Genomic DNA, 19,063 nt, shown 5'->3' on the forward strand with positions numbered 1-19,063 from the left:
TTACAGTGCAAATATTTGTAATAAAAATAATATAAAATGAGCACCGCACACTTTGTATTCTGTGTTGTAATTGAAATCAATATATTTGGGAATGTAGAAAATATCAAAAAATGTTTAAATAAATGGTATTCTATTAACAGTGCGATTAAAACAGCAATCGTGATTCATTTTTTTAATCGTTTGACAGCCCTATATAATACACAAATGCCATCATAACACAGAGCAGGTTAACTGTATTTATCTTGAGACGTAAACAAGATTGAGAGCAGGTTACTGTTGTTGGACCAAAATGCTTACTATACTACAACAGTGTTTTTGGTTTTTTTGTTTGTTTTTTTGGCTTGTTCTCATAGTTCTGAGAACAATCTGTATTTTTCAGTAAATCTGGTCACTCGAAACGTAGTTACTAAGCTGCTGCTTGAGAATGAGCACATCTAAGGATGAGCTGCTTAGGCTGGTTTTAGCCAGGATATGTAAAACAAAGTTGTGGATTCGGGATACTCCTCCCTCTTTGGAACAATAGCCAGAGGAAATTGAACACTGTTTAAAATTGATCTTTTAATTAAAGGAAGGGTTGGGATGGAGCGGGGCAGACTTTCCATGGGAAACATTTTTGACAAAAACTATACACTTTTGTGCTTTTAAAAAAAAGAATAATGTAAACATGCTGATGGGAAGCAAACAGCTTTTCTTGCGTTTCCGCTCAGCAAAAGCAGAAAGCCCTATGGAATAGTCAGTCTTCAAAATGCAGCTATTCTTTTGTAGCATCCTATGAGAAAACAGGTTAGCAAGAAAAGAGGGAAAGGATTTGTTTTTCATTTTTTCAGGAGTTGCTTAGGCCTCATATTAAAATAGACAAGACATCCATTCTTATATGAAAATTGTCCTCTCGGTTTCAGAAATGCTTTATTAGAATATACAACAAAAGATAAGTCATGCCTGACTAACCTAATTGCCTTCTATGAGAAGATAACTGGGTCTGGGGATGAGGGGAAAGCAGTGGATGTGTTGTTCCTTGACTTTAGCAAAGCTTTTGATACGGTCTCCCACAGTATTCTTGCCAGCAAGTTAAAGAAGTATGGGCTGGATGAATGGACTATAAGGTGGATAGAAAGCTGGCTAGATCATCGGGCTCAACGGGTAGTGATCAACAGCTCCATGTCTAGCTGGCAGCCAGTTTCAAGTGGAGTGCTCCAATGGTCGGTCCTGGGGCCGGTTTTGTTCAATATCTTCATTAATGATCTGGAGGATGGTGTGGACTGCACTCCTAGCAAGTTTGCAGATGACACTCAACTGGGAGGAGTGGTAGATATGCTGGAGGGTAGGGATAGGATACAGAGGGACCTAGACACATTAGAGGGTTGGGCCAAAAGAAACCTGATGAGGTTCAACAAGGACAAGGGCAGAGTCCTGCACTTAGGATGGAAGAATCCCATGCACTGTTACAGACTAGGGACTGAATGGCTAGGAAGCAGTTCTGCAGAAAAAGACTTACGGGTTACAGTGGACAAGAAGCTGGATATGAGTCAACAGTGTGCCCTTGTTGCCAAGAAGGCTAATGGCATTTTGGGCTGTATAAGTAGGGGCATTGCCAACAGATCGAGGGACGTGATCATTCCCCTCTATTTGACATTGGTGAGGCCTCATCTGGAGTAGTGTCCCCAGTTTTGGGCCCCACACTACAAGAAGGATGTGGAAAAATTGGAAAGAGGGCAACAAAAATGATTAGGGGGCTGGAGCACATGACTTATGAGGAGAGGCTGAGGGAACTGGGATTGTTTAGTCTGCAGAAGAGGAGAATGAGGGGGGATTTGAGAGCTGCTTTTAACTACCTGAAGAGGTTCCAAAGAGGGTGGATCTAGACTGTTCTCAGTGGTAGCAGATGACAGAACAAGGAGTAATGGTCTCAAGTTGCAGTGGGGGAGGTTTAGGTTGGATATTAGGAAAAACATTTTCACTCAGAGAGTGGTGAAGCACTGGAATGGGTTACCTAGGGAGCTGATGGAATCTCCTTCCTTAGAGGTTTTTAAGGTCAGGCTTGACAAAGCCCTGGCTGGGATGATTTAGTTGGGGATTGGTCCTGCTTTGAGCAGGGAGTTGGACTAGATGACCTCCTGAGGTCCCTTCAAACCCAGATATCCTATGATTCTATAGGAGGAAATACTGCTCTGGGGCTTTTTCCTTAATGTACAGAAAATACCCAGTTGGTACTTAGCCTGTTTTACCCAGGTATAAAGAACTTGGTCTCAGTCCAGTTCCCAATAAATGGGTGTTCACATAACTACCAACCTAGCTAGCACTCTGAACAGAGATGCTCTAGACTTGGCAAGTTTGGAGGCCAAAGTGCCCATAACAAATTTTGTGGACCTTAAAAGAGGAACCTCAATTCTCATGGGGAGGAACTATCTGTTTGGAGCTTGAACTGCTGCTGATTGCTTTATCTGTTCCATGGCTATATAGGAAATTCAGTCTTCAGGGCTCTCAATAATTCAGTGCCTTTGAAAAGTACCTAACTAAGGGTATGTCTTCACTGCCAGCGTTAAAGCACTTTAACGTGGATATGTAGTCGCGGCACCCCACGAGGGGAGCTCTCCCAGCACTGGTGCACTGTCTACATTGCCACTTTACAGCCCAGAAACTTGCATTGCTCAGGGGGGCGTGTTTTTTCACCCTCCTGAGCAAGGAAGTTTCAGCACTGTAAAGTAGCAGTGTAGACAAGGCCTAAAGTTTCTAACTTGTCTGAGGGCTTGTTTTGTTTCATCTAGTTCCTAAATCTTTATATAAAGTCTCATTGTATGAGAGGCACAGTGTGAGCATCCATATAGTATGATGAATAGTGTGCATGTGTATACCATGTTATAGCAGTAATTGTTTAAGCTATAAGAATGAAATAATGGTGGTGGCATTAAAATAACTTTCAAATATATCACATAACTATGAATGGCCCGAGGTAAAAGTAATTGTCAGTTTTCATGTTTAATCCTTCATCATCTTGGGATGGTTAGATCTTGAATTTCAAATATCATGAAACACGTGGGTTTTTGTGCTTTGTGATGTACAAGGCCTGGTCTACACTGGGGGGGGGGGGTTTCGAACTTATAGCGTAGCTGAACTCGAAGTACCTTAGTTCGAAGTACTTACCCGTCCTCACGGCGTGGGATCGAAGTCCGCGGCTCCCCCGTCGACTCTGCCACCGCCGTTCACGGTGGTGGAGTTCCAGAGTCGACGGGAGCGCGTTCGGAGTTCGATATATCGCGTCTAGATGAGACACAATATATCGAACTCCGAGAAGTCGATCGCTACCCGCCGACCTGGGCGGGTAGTATGGACGTACCCCAAATTGCAGAGGAAAGGTAATGTAGATAATGGAAACAATTTTCACTTATGCTTCAACTTCTGGACTTATGAATTAAAAATATTCAACGGGGGCATTGAGAGCCCAGCAGAGACAGGCTCCCTGTTCCAGGGCCTGGCCCCGAGTAGCCATTATAGGAAAAGTCTGGCTTTGGCCTTGTAGCCTTGGGCTGGAGGGAGCATTCTCAGTTGCTTTGTAGGGATGGTGCATGTTCTTTTGGGTCAGCAACAGGAGCTTTGAGCATGGGATGGGGCACGCTTAGTTAGGATGGAATCTCTGGAGATTTTAGAAGCTAAAATCAGAATTCTCTGAGTATGTGTGAACTATTTTTCCAGAGGCTTATAAATTGGCCACAATTGAATGAATTTTCACAAGGATGGCAAAAAACAGGTCCCTGACGCACAATTTGATTTAAAGGGCTGTGTGGACAATTGTAAATTGATTTAAACTTAGTTTATCAATTTTTTTTTAAGCAAATCATTTTAGGGAAGTTGTCACACAATTTTGCATTGATTGAATTAAATCAATTTGAATCACACCTTTAGTTGAATTGGTTGCTGGGTTTAGTGCACAGGAGCTGGGCCGTGTTGATGGCCTGTGATATACACATGGTAAGACTAAATGATCTAGCCTTAAACTCTTACTCTGACAGTGCACGTTTTGTGTGCAGATCAGCCCTCAGCAGGGTGTCACTTAGCTGATGGAGAGCATTATCTAGCAGGACACAGGAAAGTATGTACCTTGATTTAGCAGAGACTGAGTACAGTGCACTTCATAAAACCACCCAAACAAAATGAGTTTTCAACTTTTGCTAATTTTTTCTCCTTTAAATTATGGGAATAGTAGTCCTACAGGTAGATGGAGCAAATTTTTTGGCAGGAGGGCCTCATCAGGTTTCCAAAATTGTATGGAAGGCCAGTTAGCAGAGGCTGTGCCTCCCCAAACAGCCAGGCATGGCCCGGCCCCGCCCCCATCTGACTCCTTTTGCTTCTCACTCCCTGATGGGCCCCCCCCCGGGACCCCTGCCCCATCCACCCCCTCCTCCCTGTCCCCTGACCGTCCCTGGAACCCCAGCCTCTGACTGCCCCCTCCAACCCTTCCTGTCATTCCTGACTCCCCTCCTCCTCCCCCTCGGAACCCCTACACCATCCAACCTCCCTTCTCCCTCTCCCCTGACCACTCCCGGGTCCCCTGCCCCTGATTGTCCACTGCCATCTAACCCCCCTCTCATTCTTGACTGCCCCTGGGACCCCAGCCCCCATTCAACCCCCCTGTTCCCCGCCTTCTGACCACCCTGGTCCCTATCCACACCCCCGCCCCCTGACCACTACCCCGAACTCCCCTGCCCTCTATCCACCCCCACCCCCTTACTTACCGCACTGCCTGGAGCAGCCGCGCCACCGCGCAGCACAGATCTCTGGGTCAGGATGGGCTCTGCAGCTGCGGTGCCCCAGGAATTCGCAGTCCTGCCGCCCAGAGCATTGCGCTGCCGGCGGAGCGAACTGAGGCTGCAGGGGAGGGGGAACAGCAGGCGAGGGGCCGGGGGCGAACTGCCTGGGGCAGAAGCTCAGGGGCCGGGCAGGAGGGTCCCACGGGCCAGATGTGGCAGTAGTTTGCCCATCTCTGAGATAGAGAATGGGTGCTGAATGATGTCTCCAGCAACACGAGACATGATGATCCCCAACTTTAGGGTCTGTGTTGCCTGTATGTAACTGATGGGAATTTCCATGTGTTATTTTATGCTTTAGAAAATTTATATCTGAGCAGAATTTATTTTTTTCCTACCTGCCTTGAATTTTGTAAGCTTGGAAAACAATTTTTACAAACAAAGGAGTAATTTCCTAGCAACATAGTTCTGCTGTCTGGGACAAACCAACTGGGATATATGTTCTCGCATATTTAAGCAAAGTTCAGCTGTACTGACTCACCCTTTTGACTGGGTCCAGGTTTACCCTGCTGGGTTCACAGTATATATTCTAGGTTGAGAGTATCTAACTCTTCTGCTGTAATTACAGGGTGTCTTTCCAGAAATAACTGTTTTGGTTGAATCATTTATTATATGGTTGCTGTTGGAACACTTGACAATTGTGAAGTTTCCTCCTTGTCTCACTCTCTTGGTCTTTATAGAGATATTCCAGAGTATCAGTGAAGATCTGTTACAAGTAGTACCTTTTTGAAGAAGAGAATCTTAACTTTTGATAGCTGTTCTCTGAGTTATAATAGCTCTCCCACACTAAAAAGTCATCTTTAGCCACAATTAGGGATACTGTAATGTGCACGTGAGCTGCAGACAAGACGAGACTCCTAGTAATAGCGCTGTCAGTAACTGCTGAGTAACTGCAGGAGCAGTCTCAGAACTACCAGGTTCGTGGATGACTTGTGCTCTGAACACTCATCTCTCATACTTTGGAACAAATATATTTAAGATTCATCCTTCTTTGCCCCCCACTTTGCCTAAACTAATTTTGGAGGGGAGGGAGATTTCTGCCTGATCGAGTGGAAATCTATATATATTTGAGTAATCTTGGTGCTGTACAAGCTGGGTTGATATTTCTTGCATTAAAATGATACATCAGGGAATCCAAATCTGTGATATGATTGGAATTATAAACTTGTTCTTTCCTGTGTGTATATGGAGTAGAGTGAGAGCTAGATTTAACTGAACTCCTTGTTATCCTTTGGGATAAGGCTGCAGAGAATTTTTAAAATCATCCTAGCATGGCAAGAAAAGTTATGCCTGTTGGTGCCAAAGGATTAGAGTTGTTGCAACAAGGCATTGCTGTGTTTATAGGTGCTAGGAGTGTCAGAGCACTACAACCAGCTTAAATCAAAGTTATGTCATAACCTTCAGACAGTCCTGTGACTTCATAGTTTTGTTTTTGTTTTCCATTAAATCTTGAAAGGAGCATGGAATAAAAGGGAAGTGTGTTGACATGGTCTTGAAAAGCCAGAGTGGTAATAAGTAGGGTTTAGGTCTGTCAGGTGATTAAAAAAATTAATCCCGCTTTTAAACAATAATAGAATACCATTTATTTAAATATTTGTGGGTGTTTTCTACATTTTCAAATATATTCATTTCAATTACAACAGAAAAAATAAATGTACAGTGCTCACTTTATATTTATTTTATATTACAAATATTTGCACTGTAAAAAAACAAAAGAAATAGTATTTTTCAATTCCCCCATTACAGGTACCTTAGTGCAGTCTCTTTATCATGAAAGTTGAACTTACAAATGTGGAATTATGTACAAAAAACACTACATTCAGAAATAAAACAATGTAAAATTTTAGAGCCTGCAAGTCCACTCAGTCCTACTTCTTGTTCAGCCAGTCGCTCAGACAAACAAGTTTGTTTACATTTCCAGGAGATAATGCTGCTGCTTCTTGTTTACAAAGTCACCTGAAAGTGAGAACAGGCATTTGCATGGCACTGTCATAGCCGACATCAGAAGATATTTATGTGCCAGAGGTGCTAAAGATTCATATGTCCCTTCATGCTTCAACTACCATTCCAGAGGACATGCATCCATGCTGATGATGGGTTCTGCTTGATAACGATTCAAAACAGTGCAAACCAATGCATGTTCATTTTCATCATCTGAGTCAGATGGCACCAACAGAAGATTGATTTTCTTTTTTAGTGGTTCGGGTTCTGTAGTTTCCACATTAGAGTTTTGCTCTTTTAAGACATCTGAAAGCATGTTCCACACCTTGTCCCTCTCAGATTTTTCTGATTCATTAACTTTGGGTCAAGTGCTGTATCTATCCTTAAAAATCTCATTGTTACCTTCTTTGCGTTTTGTCAGATCTGCAGTGAAAGTGATCTTAAAACAAACAACATGTTCTGGGTCATCAACCAAGACTGCCATAATATGAAATATCTGGCAGAATGTGGGTAAAACAGAAGACATACAATTCTCTCCCAAGGAGATCAGTCACAAATTTAATTAATGCATTATTTTTTTAATGAGCGTCATCAGCATGGAAGCATGTCCTCTGGTGTGGTCACTGATACAAGAAGGAACACATGAATCTTTAGTGCATCTGGCACATAAATATCTTGCGACACCAGCTACGACAGTGCCATGCGAACGCCTGTTCTTGCTTTCAGGTGACATTGTAATTAAGAAGTGGTGAGCATTATCTCCCATAAATGTAAACAAACTTATTTGTCTTTATGATTGGCTGCGCAAGAAGTAGGACTGAGTGGACTTGTAGGCTCTCAAGTTTTACACTGTTTTGGTTTTGAGTACTGTTATGTAACAAAAAATCTACTTTTGTAAGTTGCACGTTCACAATAGAGATTGCACTACAGAACTTGTACGAGGTGAATTGAAAAATACTATATCTTTTGTTTATCATTTTTGCAGTGCTAATATTTGTAATAAAAATAATATAAAGTGAGCACTGTACACTTTGTATTCTGTGTTGTAATTGAAGTCAATATATTTGAAAATGTAGAAAAACATCCAAAAATATTTAATAAATTTCAATTGGGATTCTGTTTAACAGTGCAATTAAAACTGCAATTAATCGTGATTAATTTTTTTAAGTTAATCGTGTGAGTTAACTGCAATTAATTGACCGCCCTGCTAGGGATCAATTCCTGAAAAGTAAACTACAATGAATCAGAAGGACCCCAACTATAGTAGGGAGGGGAAAAACAAAAATCTCAATACATTAGCTGTTGTGTTGAGATTTCCACCATTTTTGTTCATCTGAAGGATCCAAATTCTGGTTCGATCCGCCTATGCTTAAATAATGTCAGCAGAGTTGGAATTTGGGCATTGGATTTTAAGATCTCCATATCAGGCAGTCTCTGGTTTCAGGTTTTAGAAGTATTACTTTTAATAGGAATTCAATTTAAGTGAAATCCTAGAATTAAAGAAAGGAGAGGGGAGGGGGAACTTTTTAGGCCATCTGATCCCTTTTCAGTACAAGATTGGCATTACAGTATAGTCTCAAACGTCTTGTCTACTGTGCGTGTTTTAGATCAGACATGAACTATCACTGCTATCCTTGGAGATTATTTGACAGATGAGGTGTACTTTCAGTAAAGTTAGCCTGGTACTCAACCTAAATTTTCCTTTTCATAATTTTTATCCATCTTGCTCCTCTTGCTTTTACTCAGTGAAAATGGAAGTTATATGTTGCCTCTTAGTCATCTTTTAGCTAAAAGATGTGCATTTAGTTTTTTATCATTTCTTAAGTCAGCCCCTTCAGACCACTAACCATTCTTGTTGCTCCGTTTTGCCACACACCTCAATGCAGGTTCCTAGAATAGGGTACAAATATTACAGTGCTTTCTCACAAAGACCATGCTGTTCCTCCTGGATCCATGTTGATAAGCTTCTGGGTATTCTGCTCAAACTGCATTCAGGGGTTTGCCCAAATATTGTACTGGCCTGTATAATTTGCTGTCTACTTCCTGGATTCCAAACATTTCCCTCCCATTGTGCGTTATTTTTCAGAAATGTATTGACTTTTATTTTTCCTGAGCAAATTTGCTTGATTTTTGTTCTCTTGGGTTTTTTCCCTCCCTGTGTTTATTGGTGCCCCCGCTTCCCAATATAGAACTAGCTACAAATTTAATATTTGTCTTCAAGATATTTAACAATGTTAATTAAAACTAGGTTTAATATTGATTCCCCTCCTCCCAACACAATACTTTGCCATTTATAACACTTCATTTTAATATCTTCCAGCCAATTTTCAATCCTTGTCAGTGCTCATATCCAAGCCAGTTTGAATTGACTCCTCTAAGTAAGATTTTTTTTGTGCCCCACTGAAGTTCAGATCTGTTGCATCTATTATTTCCTTTATCTAGGGTTTCCAGGTGTCCGGTTTTCGACCGGAACGCCTGGTGGAAAAGGGACCCTGGTGGCTCCAGTCAGCACTGCTGACTGGGCAGTTAGGTCTGGTTGGCTGCCCACAGCAGGGTGCCTGCCCAGCTCTGTGTGGCTCCCAGGAAACTGCCAGCATCTCCCTCTGGCTCCTCGGCGGAGGCATGGCCAGGCAGCTCCGCAAGCTGCTCCTGCCTGCAGGTACTGCCTTCGCAGCTCCCATTGGCTGCGGTTCCTGGCCAGTGGGAGCTTTGGAGCTGGCGCTTAGGGTGAGGACAGTGCATGGAGCTGCCTGGCCGTGCCTCTGCCTAGGAGCCAGAGGGAGATGTTCCTGCTTCCGGGAGCAGCCTGAGGTAAGTGCCACCCAGAGCCTGCACCCTTGCCCTGAGCTCCCTCCCAGAGCCAGCACCCCCTACTGAACCCCCACCCCGTGCCCCAACCCTGAGCCCCCTCCTGCACCCCAAATCCCACATGTCTAGCCTCACCTCAGAGCCCGCACCCCCAGCCAGAGTTCTCACCCCAGCCTGGTGAAAGTGAGTGCGTGAGGGTGGGGGAGAGCAAGAGATGTGGGGGAGGGGTGGCACTCAGGAAAGAGGCAGGGCAAGGGTATTCGGTTTTCTGCAAATAGAAAATCGTAACCCTACTTTTATCTGCTAATTGACAAACAGTTGTTTTGAAGTCATCCTCTTTTCATGAGTCATTAGTTTTTCTCTGCATTTAATTTTAAACAAATGCTATCTTTTTAAAAATAGCATAATATATGATGTATACCGGGGTCGGCAACCTTTCAGAAGTGGTGTGCCGAGTCTTCATTTATTCACTCTAATTTAAGGTTTCACATGCCGGTAATACATTTTAACGTTTTTAGAAGGTCTCTTTCTATAAGTCTCTACTATATAACTAAACTATTGTTGTATGTAAAGTAAATAAGGTTTTAAAATGTTTAAGAAGCTTCATGTAAAATTAAATTAAAACACAGAGCCCCCCCCCCCCCCCCCAACTGGTGGCCAGAACCTGGGTAGTGTGAGTGCCACCGAAAATCAGCTCGCGTGCTACCTTCGGCACTCGTGCCATAGGTTGCCTACCCCTGATGTATACAGTAAGCATGGCTAGGATACTAGCATTTATGTATGAACAGCAGATCAGACCCTTAACACAGGGTGGATTTTAAAAAAAAATTAGAAACAAAACCACATTGGATTTTTGTATTTAAATTAAATCCATCTTTCTGTTTTAAAATAAACCTATTTTGAATTTTGACAACCTACATGAAACCAAAAACTATAATCTTGATTGCTTATATTAAATTTAAAAAAATTATTACAAAGAGTATGTTTGCTGCTGAAGTTTAAAGAAAGTCAAACCACTGAACTAGTAGAAGTCACTGGCTCAGCCCCTAGAACCAGAGTTTGTTTAAGGGCTAAACCAGCTTTTGACAGCAGTTGTCTCTTCTGCAGGTACGGAGAGAGTATCTCTTTCATTTCAGTTTTCAACTAGTTCAGTTCAGTATCTAGTTCATTTAAAGTTGAGAAACCAACTGGGAGGCAGGAAAACTTGTTTTCCTCTTCCAATCTAAAAGAAAAGTAGGTGTGAGAGAAAAAGATCTGCTAGCTCTAAAATCTTGAAGGGTATGGTGATCAGAAACTATCACGTCAGTTAATTAATACAGATAATACTTCCTTTGTTGTATGTTGCTTAGTTTCAAATGCAAAACAAATTTTAATTTTTTTCATATGTATTCAGCATGCTTAAAGTAGTTTTATTTGACTAATACAAATTTTTAAATGCAGTTTTTGTGCATTTTAATTTAATTCCAGTTTCCATTCAAGTAGAGCTCAACACAAGTCTCGAGTAAATAAAACAGTAATTTAGTAAAGAGGAAATGCATCATTCATCATTTTCTAACAAACACACAAAAATTAAGAAACTTGTTAGGCTATGTAATTGCTTAAATGTGTATGGATATAGTGTATCCTATTCAGCAAAAAGTACCATTTTTAGTGGAAAGGGTATACTTTAATTTAAAATCAACAAATTTTAATGGTTACAAACCAGTGAGAATCAACTTCTCTTTATGAAAATAAATAAAGTACAAATGCAAAACAAACTTAAAAGGTATTTAAATTATGGTTTCCTGATTGCTAATTTAAATCAATCCACCTGTGTTGATACAGACATTAAGACTAGTAAGAAATGGGAGAGGCGCAAACATATTTTCAGGTGTCCTGTGATATCTTCGAAGATTACAGAAGAATTTTCCTACTGCGTTTAGTAAGAAAGAGCTTTATGTAAATAGATGATGCAGAGTTTGGATTTAATCATTGTCATGTATAAGGCATGTTTACTTTTAATTTAGCCAGAAAGTTACAAGTCCCTCTCCAAGTTCTCTCCCTCTCTTTTCCCACTTCTTTCTGCAGTGTGTGGACCTGAGCTGCAATGAACTGAGTGAAATCACATTACCTGAAAACCTGCCTCCAAAACTACAGGAACTGGACCTGACCGGAAACCCCAGACTAGTCCTGGATCACAAAACCCTAGAGTTGCTGAAGTAAGTAAAATGTCTTTTTAATAATGCAGGAGGCAGAATGACTCCAAAGGCACGTGGGACAAGAACCCAGTATACAAGTGTGAGACATGCATGTCTTTTCAAGGAGTACAGCTTTTTATTGCCAGAGGGGAGGAAAGACAACATGTGTAGTTAATTCAGAAAATTAAGGCTTCTCTAAACAGAATTATTTTCCCCGCACACAAATACAGTTGCTATCAATACCATTCCTAATCAAAACCAGCTCTAACTACTATTGGGCTGATTTGACCTAATTTTTCACTCTGTACATTGGGTCCCAACAAAATACATTAGTTTATTCCACTACTAAGATGCATATACCTTGAAACTATTGGTTTTCTCCCTTGTCCTCCCACTGTCTCTTGTCACAATCCTGTGCTTCTTTCCACTTGACTCCGCTTTGTATGACTTTCCTGTGGTACTTACCCTCTCCAGACTTGTGGCTTTTAAAGACCCACTTCTGCCATACTGCCTGCAGTGAAGCTTAGTTATCTTGTTTGGGTTCTTTCTGTCCTTTTATCGTGAGCTCTTTGGAACAGGGATCATCCCTTACTGAATGTCTGGAAAGCACCTAGCACATTATAGGTGCCACCATAAATAATTGGGTTGGCGCATGCATAAGCAATTTATTTTGAGCCTATATTGATTCCTTCCATAGTGTTCTGGGTTTCCCCCTCAGGGTGGAGGTGTAGCTGTTATAGTGGTTCTGCCTTTAAGCCTCTTGTATTCTTTAACATCCAGTAGGCCAGAGCTAGCTACATCAACTCTGAGGCTCTTTGCCTGCCTGATCCTTCCAGCCAGTTAGCTACTTATAGACCAAATAGGTTCTGGGAACAGTTTAGTTTTTTTTAAAGGTTAAGCAAATGTTTATGTAACTCTACTTTAAACAGTTTTCAGACAAACAGTACACTATTAAATTTCACCTGTCACAAGTGATGCTTGTTCACATTAAATTTGTTAACTTTTAAGAATTAAATCTTGGTACCTTATTGCATTAAACTAAACAGAGAAAAATTATTTAAGAACAGTAACCTAGGTTAAATGGGAATTTAAGGCAAGTGTTTGATAGTTGAAAATAAATGTCAATATTATACAGCAAACAAGGCAAGTGAACAGGAAGACTTATCCTTCTCTATTTTAGGAGTTACCTTAACACAACAGCAGTACAGAAATATGTGTCTGTTCTGCAGATGACTTCTTAGGATGGTAATTTAATTATGCGTAATTCTATTACAATGGCAAATCTCTCTAATCCACGTGTGGATGACGAGTGCAGTATGTGCAATAGAGAACTACCATGTAGATTGCATGTTGATTTTTAGTCCTAAAAGTGCTACACCTAATCATGTAGAAATGTAATTTTAGCACTTTTACTGAAAGCACTCTGCCAACAATGTGAGGTAGCTGTTACCCTCATTTTACAGATGAATAATCTGAGACATAGAGTTTATGGTTTACCCAAGGTCAGCAGTCTAGCAAAACCAAGAATCGATCCCAAGTATCCTCATTCAGTCCTCTGCTGTAATCACCAGATAGTCTCACTCTTAAATGCAAGGTACATTGTTCACCGGGGAAGATTTATCAGCCAATAAATTTTCACTAGTGACCCTTCATTTTAAATTTATTTAACTTCACTAAAACTTCAGTATATTAAAATTGAAGGAATTCTTAATCTAAATTGCTTTTCACTGTTTAAGTAGTTTGTTCAGTTTCTGCTTCTCAGTTTGGACAATGAAAACAGACTAGACAATTTTACTACAATCCTTATCAATTTCTTGTCACTTTCAGGTTACCACAGTGCTGCAGTTTTTAAGTTGGGAAAAATGCAAAAGAAATGTCTTAATTTACAAATTCTTTGCACTGATGTATTAGTTTTTTAAACTTCATGGAAACTTGTCTTCTGGTTTTAAGATTATTAAAGGAGCCAAATGTGGGTTGCATTTGGCCTGATGCTGTACTTCTGACAATGCATCACAAGACCCAGATCTCTCCATGAGAGTTTTTAATATATCCTGTGTTGATCTCACACACACACACACACACACACGAATCTCATAGCAAATAAGTAAATAACTTAGTGCAAGTTGATAAATTAATTGGTTAATAACATAGTAAAAGCATCCTGATTGGTTAATATCTTAGATTACTTAATTAAATCACACAGTGTTTTAATAGCATGTGTTGCAAAGAGCCACAAGAAGCACATTAAAGAGACACTTGTGACTTGTGAGCGTCAGTCTGAGTAGCACTGGTCTAATAGATGGTTTGCTGGCAGGAAGGACCATTCTTTGCCTTCTGTCCAATTACTGAAGATGCAAAGGAGTCACTGCTGGCTGTCAGAGATGCAGTGGAGATGTGTGAAATTCCTTATTTTATGGATTTGGTTCGTGACAAAAGATCACATTGCTTAAAGAAAGTCTCTTGTAGATCTAGGTGCTGATGGCACTGACTGGAGTAGAATTCTGTTCTGAGCAGATCACAACCAATAAAAGTGTCACTAAACACACTAGGGAGTAACTCTCTGGAGGGGGAATGGTAAAAGGGTGGGGAGGAGGATCCAAAAAAGGCCAGTTTAGGATCCAAGGTGGGAAGTAATGCCATCTTGGAGTGTACAAGAGCCTCCAAAGGGACAGAATTAGAAAAACAAAACTGCTACAGGCCTAGTTCTGGTATAATCTTTTCCAAGTGTGAGACGTGGTCAAAGGTAAAAGAGATAATAAATAGGGCATGAAAATGCAGACTTTCCCCTGTCTTATGTAACCCTCCAAATTAAGTTTTGCATAAAACTAATAGTTTCTGAATTCAAGTCTAGTCGTAACTGTCCTACTTAGCTTTATTTTCTGGGTGTATTTATGCACTAGAAGATAATCCTAATTGCTTTTCAATAGAGGCTTACTATATTGCAAAAAGTGTTTTTTATAATGTACAGGAAATATGCAAATAGTTCTAAAGAAGTGATCCTCTTCTTCTATGAAACTTTGAGACTGGGAGTTGGAATTTCTCCAGTACTGAATGCTACTGCTAAATGCCATGAGAGTCCTTGTTCTGTCAGTGCCAAAGGGGTGAGAGGGTGGGAAATTCAGTTCTCAGAAATCCATTTGGATTCAAGTTCCTGCTTCCTAAAAAAAACAAGTGCAGTGTACACGAGCAACTTCAGTATCTGCTGTAAATTGCATTTGCATATAGTTTATACAGAACTGCAAGTAGCATTACTTTAAAACAGGTCTGTTTTTTTGTTTCTTGATTAGTGACCATTCTTATCAGGTATATTAGAAGTATGTTAAGTTTTCCTTCTGTTTGACACTTAGAACAGTATAGAACCCAGAGACTAATATGTAAACATCAGTAGTTTGAGCATCACTTGGGGAGTTTTCGTTTGTTTTTAATGTGCTCTGGGAAGTGCATTCCTCCTTATTTATTTGTGTAGGAAAAGACTCTGATCCAGATACAGCAGCCCTAATTTAAGTTGTTTTGAGGAAGAGTTCCAAGGCCATGCAGATTGTGCACACACAATTTCTTAGTGTTTCACAGTTTTAACAGGCAGTGAGGGTTTGAGTAGGGAGAAATTCACGTTTAAATAGAATGAATAGTCAGACCTTTTGTCCTTTTTATAATGCATTTGTATCACTGAAAGGCTCTGGTGCCTTTGAAGATGTAGCATTATGTGGAGAACTTGCTTAACTGCCAATGGAGCAGAACAACAGGGGGTCTGATTTTTTCCTCCACATACAGTAGTAGTATTAAAAGATGGGTATGAACAGATGGGGTTGGCCCCTTTTAAAAGCTGAATTGTGCTGCATACCATTTCAGATGTTTGAAATTAGGACCAGAGTTTACACCGATAGTTAATCGGAGGGAGGAGGGATCTAATACTCTAAGTAAAAGCTACCACTCCAGAGTGAGGGGGAAGAGAATGGCAATTCTTATAGCTAGAGCACAGACCTGAAGGCACCCAGGGGGAGAGCATCCTCATATTAGCTTTTAGGCATTTTCATAAGAGGTTTTAGAACATTGCTCTATTATCAGCTTTTGGCTCAGGTGGGGGCGGGAAGAAGCTGGACATGGTGGTAATATGGGAGCATTCATTTTAATACAGTAAAAATCGAATGCAGAAAGATCTCATTCTGGAAATGGATAAAAAATGCATAAGTTAGATAGGATTTTCCCCCATGGCTCCTCTCCATATCTTCTCAGGCCAGTGGCACATTCTGCTTGTGTTTTCTGCAGAGCGAAGGTTAAGTTTCAAACAGCTGAGAAAAGAAAAGACAAAGTTAACGCAAACAGGAATGAAATAGATCTGCATTGGAGTGCTTATTGCTTGTTCTTTTCCTGTGTGTATTCTGACAGATAACATTCTGCGCACTCTAGTAAGCGTTTCCCCTTACAGGGATGCCTCGTTTTCTTAAACGTAGTCTTCTTAGAGTATGTGCAACGTGCCGCAAGTGGCAGGTGACTATGATAATTGGGACAATAAAAGCTTCCTTACAATTTTAAGATAGCAATGACTTTAAGCTTTAATTTATTGGACTTTTTTCTTTTCCCTTCTCATTGCAGCAACATTCGTTGTTTCAAGATTGACCAACCGTCAGCTGGTGATGCTTCAGGAGCCCCAGCAGTGTGGAGTCATGGTTATACTGAAGCTTCGGGAGTTAAGAACAAGTCAGTACTGGTTTGGTATCGGCACAGAGGTGTTCTGCTGCTAGAACACATCTGTGTTTTGTTTTTGTTTTTTGGGGGTTTTTATTTATTTTTTTTTAAGGCCCTACAAAGAAACACTTTTCATAGGAGAAAGTTAGTTGGGGACATTTGTCTCACAAAAGCAGAGGCCATGGCATGACTTATATCTGTAAACTAGGCCCCTGCCTGGCTCTCATATTTCTTCTTTGTTAAAGGAGTTGCTAAGATACAAGTGTTACTGGCGCATTTTGTCTATATAAGACTCCAGTATTTGCAAAAGACCCAGGTGCTTAAATGCATCACCGCTCTTTGAAAAGCCACTTTATCTTTCGCTGGAGCATGTTTCCAAGCATATCAGGGATGCTGCTGGAAGAGGAGTGGCTTAAACTGTGCATATTCCTACACCACTGGCTGGTCCTTTTTTAATGACTAAAGCAGCCCTTGACAAATAACATCTTGGGAACCTGACATGTTAACTGCTTGTATGCTGCCGGTTATATGATACATCTCACTTTAATGGTCCATGAATAACTTCTACAAATCTTTTTGCACTTCCAGTTGAGGTTTTCAAACACTTGAGTCAAGTGCCAGCAAGCTTGTACCTGGCATTCTATTAAATGTATAAACAAACTAAAATGATTATCACATAGAGTAACGACGACAACTTTAAGGGGCTACAGTGATGAAGGCAATTTAAATTATGGTATCCTATTTCCATCCCTCTCCACCCATTTACACAATGCAGCATATGAAATAAGTATTGAAAAGAATAAAGACCGGTTAGGTGTACCAAGTTAGTTTGAGTTGACCAGCTTACCAAGGCTTTGCTGTGGCGGTGGTGCTGTGAGCAGGAGTTGCTCAAACAGTGAATTGCTGACCTCTGTGTGTGTGCTTGTTTTTAACACTACACCATTTAGAAGCTAGAGTCAGAGAGCACAAAACAATCCATGGGATTGTTTATACCAGGTCCTGAGGGGTCGAAAGGCTTCCTCCTTAGCCCTGATAGCTTAGTGGAAATGGAGGTGTAAACCTGCTTTTCTTTGTGAATTTGTAGATTGAATATTACTGTCTGACAGCTACTGAGTTGGTCTTACTTACTCCAGCTGTCAGTCGGCATGCATCCACGTCATAAAACCCATGTCACAGCTTATCCCATGTTGGCACCCTTGACAGAAGGCCAAGATCTTATATGGTCTGAACTACCCTCTCACTCCTAAAGGCACTTATTTCCATACCTTGATGAAGCATGTTCAAGGGGGCAGTATGGAGAATCTTGCTTTTCAGCTTCCTATGCTCACTTTTCATGGGTAAACTTAAGAGTAAACAGTGCAGTGGCTTTCTCAGTTTTTACTACTAATTTTTTTTTAAATCACAAAAATAAAGGCTGCACTTCACATGCCAGAAAAGTTGAAAAATCATTAGGGGTCTCTGTTTCAACCTCTTTGTTGCTCTCTTTACATGGCATTTAACAGTACCATAAATGCTGCTTATGCTGTTCACTACCAGGATCTGAAGTGAAACTTCATAACTCATGGAAGTTTGTGACGCTTATTATAATCTGATCTTCCTTCAAGCTGCACATCCTAGTCAGAACAGTGAGGAAAAAAATTGAGGAGTGTTAAAATGATGTTCTGGTACAAATGCTTACTTATTAAAAACCCATTTCTGGTGTTCTCTTTTTCCTTAGACTGTGTGTGGCGGCTCTTTCAGCCAATAATTTCTGTGACAACAGGGAGGCTCTGTATGGAGTCTTTGATGGTGATCGCAACGTGGAAGTGCCCTACCTTCTGCAGTGTACAATGAGTGATATCTTGGCAGAAGAGCTACAAAAAACAAAGAGTGAAGAGGAATACATGATCAACACTTTCATCGTTATGCAGAGGTTAACCCCAGATCTAAATTTTTGTCATATTCCTCCATACACTGATCAGTCAGCGTACTTGCTTCTATCCCAGAGCTGTTTTTTCCACTGTTCTGTAAATGATTTTGTTTGCTAGCTTGTTGCTTCACATTCTTGATTGTTTGTTTGTTTTTTTAATTGTGACCTGTTCTTGCGCACGCGTCCTAAAATGTTCATGACCAAGGAATGAATAGTTTCTCTTTTCCGAGATGTGCTTAATTTCTTTAAAAGTCTCATTGTTCAGAATTGCTAATATTTAAAATAGTGATGTGACTTTTCTTTCCGGAGACTGATCATCTTTAAACATCCCCGCTCCTACAACTTGCAAAGTCCGGCATGTTTCAGCCTGTCCCTCCACACCAGTTCAGATGATCATAAACATCAAAACTGTTGTTGAGGATATCCATTCTAACGGTTTAACTGCATATTTTCAACCGTAAAATTGAATTCTTTGAGCCAGGCATAAAGAGATGGTGCTAGAAGTATGACGTAGTAGGTATTTTTGGTTATTTGAAAACCAGTGTATGCTGCTGTTGACAGTATAAGAGACTGTGCCTTGGGGAATAGAGTTGAATGAAGAGGATCAGACAAAAGGGAAGGAAGAGGTCGGGAAAGCAAAGGAGAAGACATGCAAATAGGCTTGACTACACTGCCTCACAGTGTGGACTACGGAGGTGTGAATGGCTGTGTATGGTAAAGGACTGTGTAAACATGAACTA

At 40.7% G+C, this 19,063-nt stretch overlaps 1 protein-coding gene across 1 annotated transcript in view; it reads left to right on the plus strand.

Annotated features, from left to right (window-relative positions):
• PHLPP1 (PH domain and leucine rich repeat protein phosphatase 1) overlaps positions 1-19,063 on the plus strand; it is a 222,015-nt gene that overhangs the window by 195,152 nt on the left and 7,800 nt on the right. Inside the window, exons 13-15 of the mRNA XM_039526307.1 lie at positions 11,619-11,749; positions 16,322-16,426; positions 18,132-18,326. Of these exons, the coding sequence (XP_039382241.1) occupies positions 11,619-11,749; positions 16,322-16,426; positions 18,132-18,326 (431 nt within the window). The remainder of the gene's footprint in view (positions 1-11,618; positions 11,750-16,321; positions 16,427-18,131; positions 18,327-19,063) is intronic.

This window comes from Mauremys reevesii, linkage group 2 (assembly GCF_016161935.1).
Source record: "Mauremys reevesii isolate NIE-2019 linkage group 2, ASM1616193v1, whole genome shotgun sequence".
NCBI classification, from domain to species: domain Eukaryota; kingdom Metazoa; phylum Chordata; order Testudines; family Geoemydidae; genus Mauremys; species Mauremys reevesii.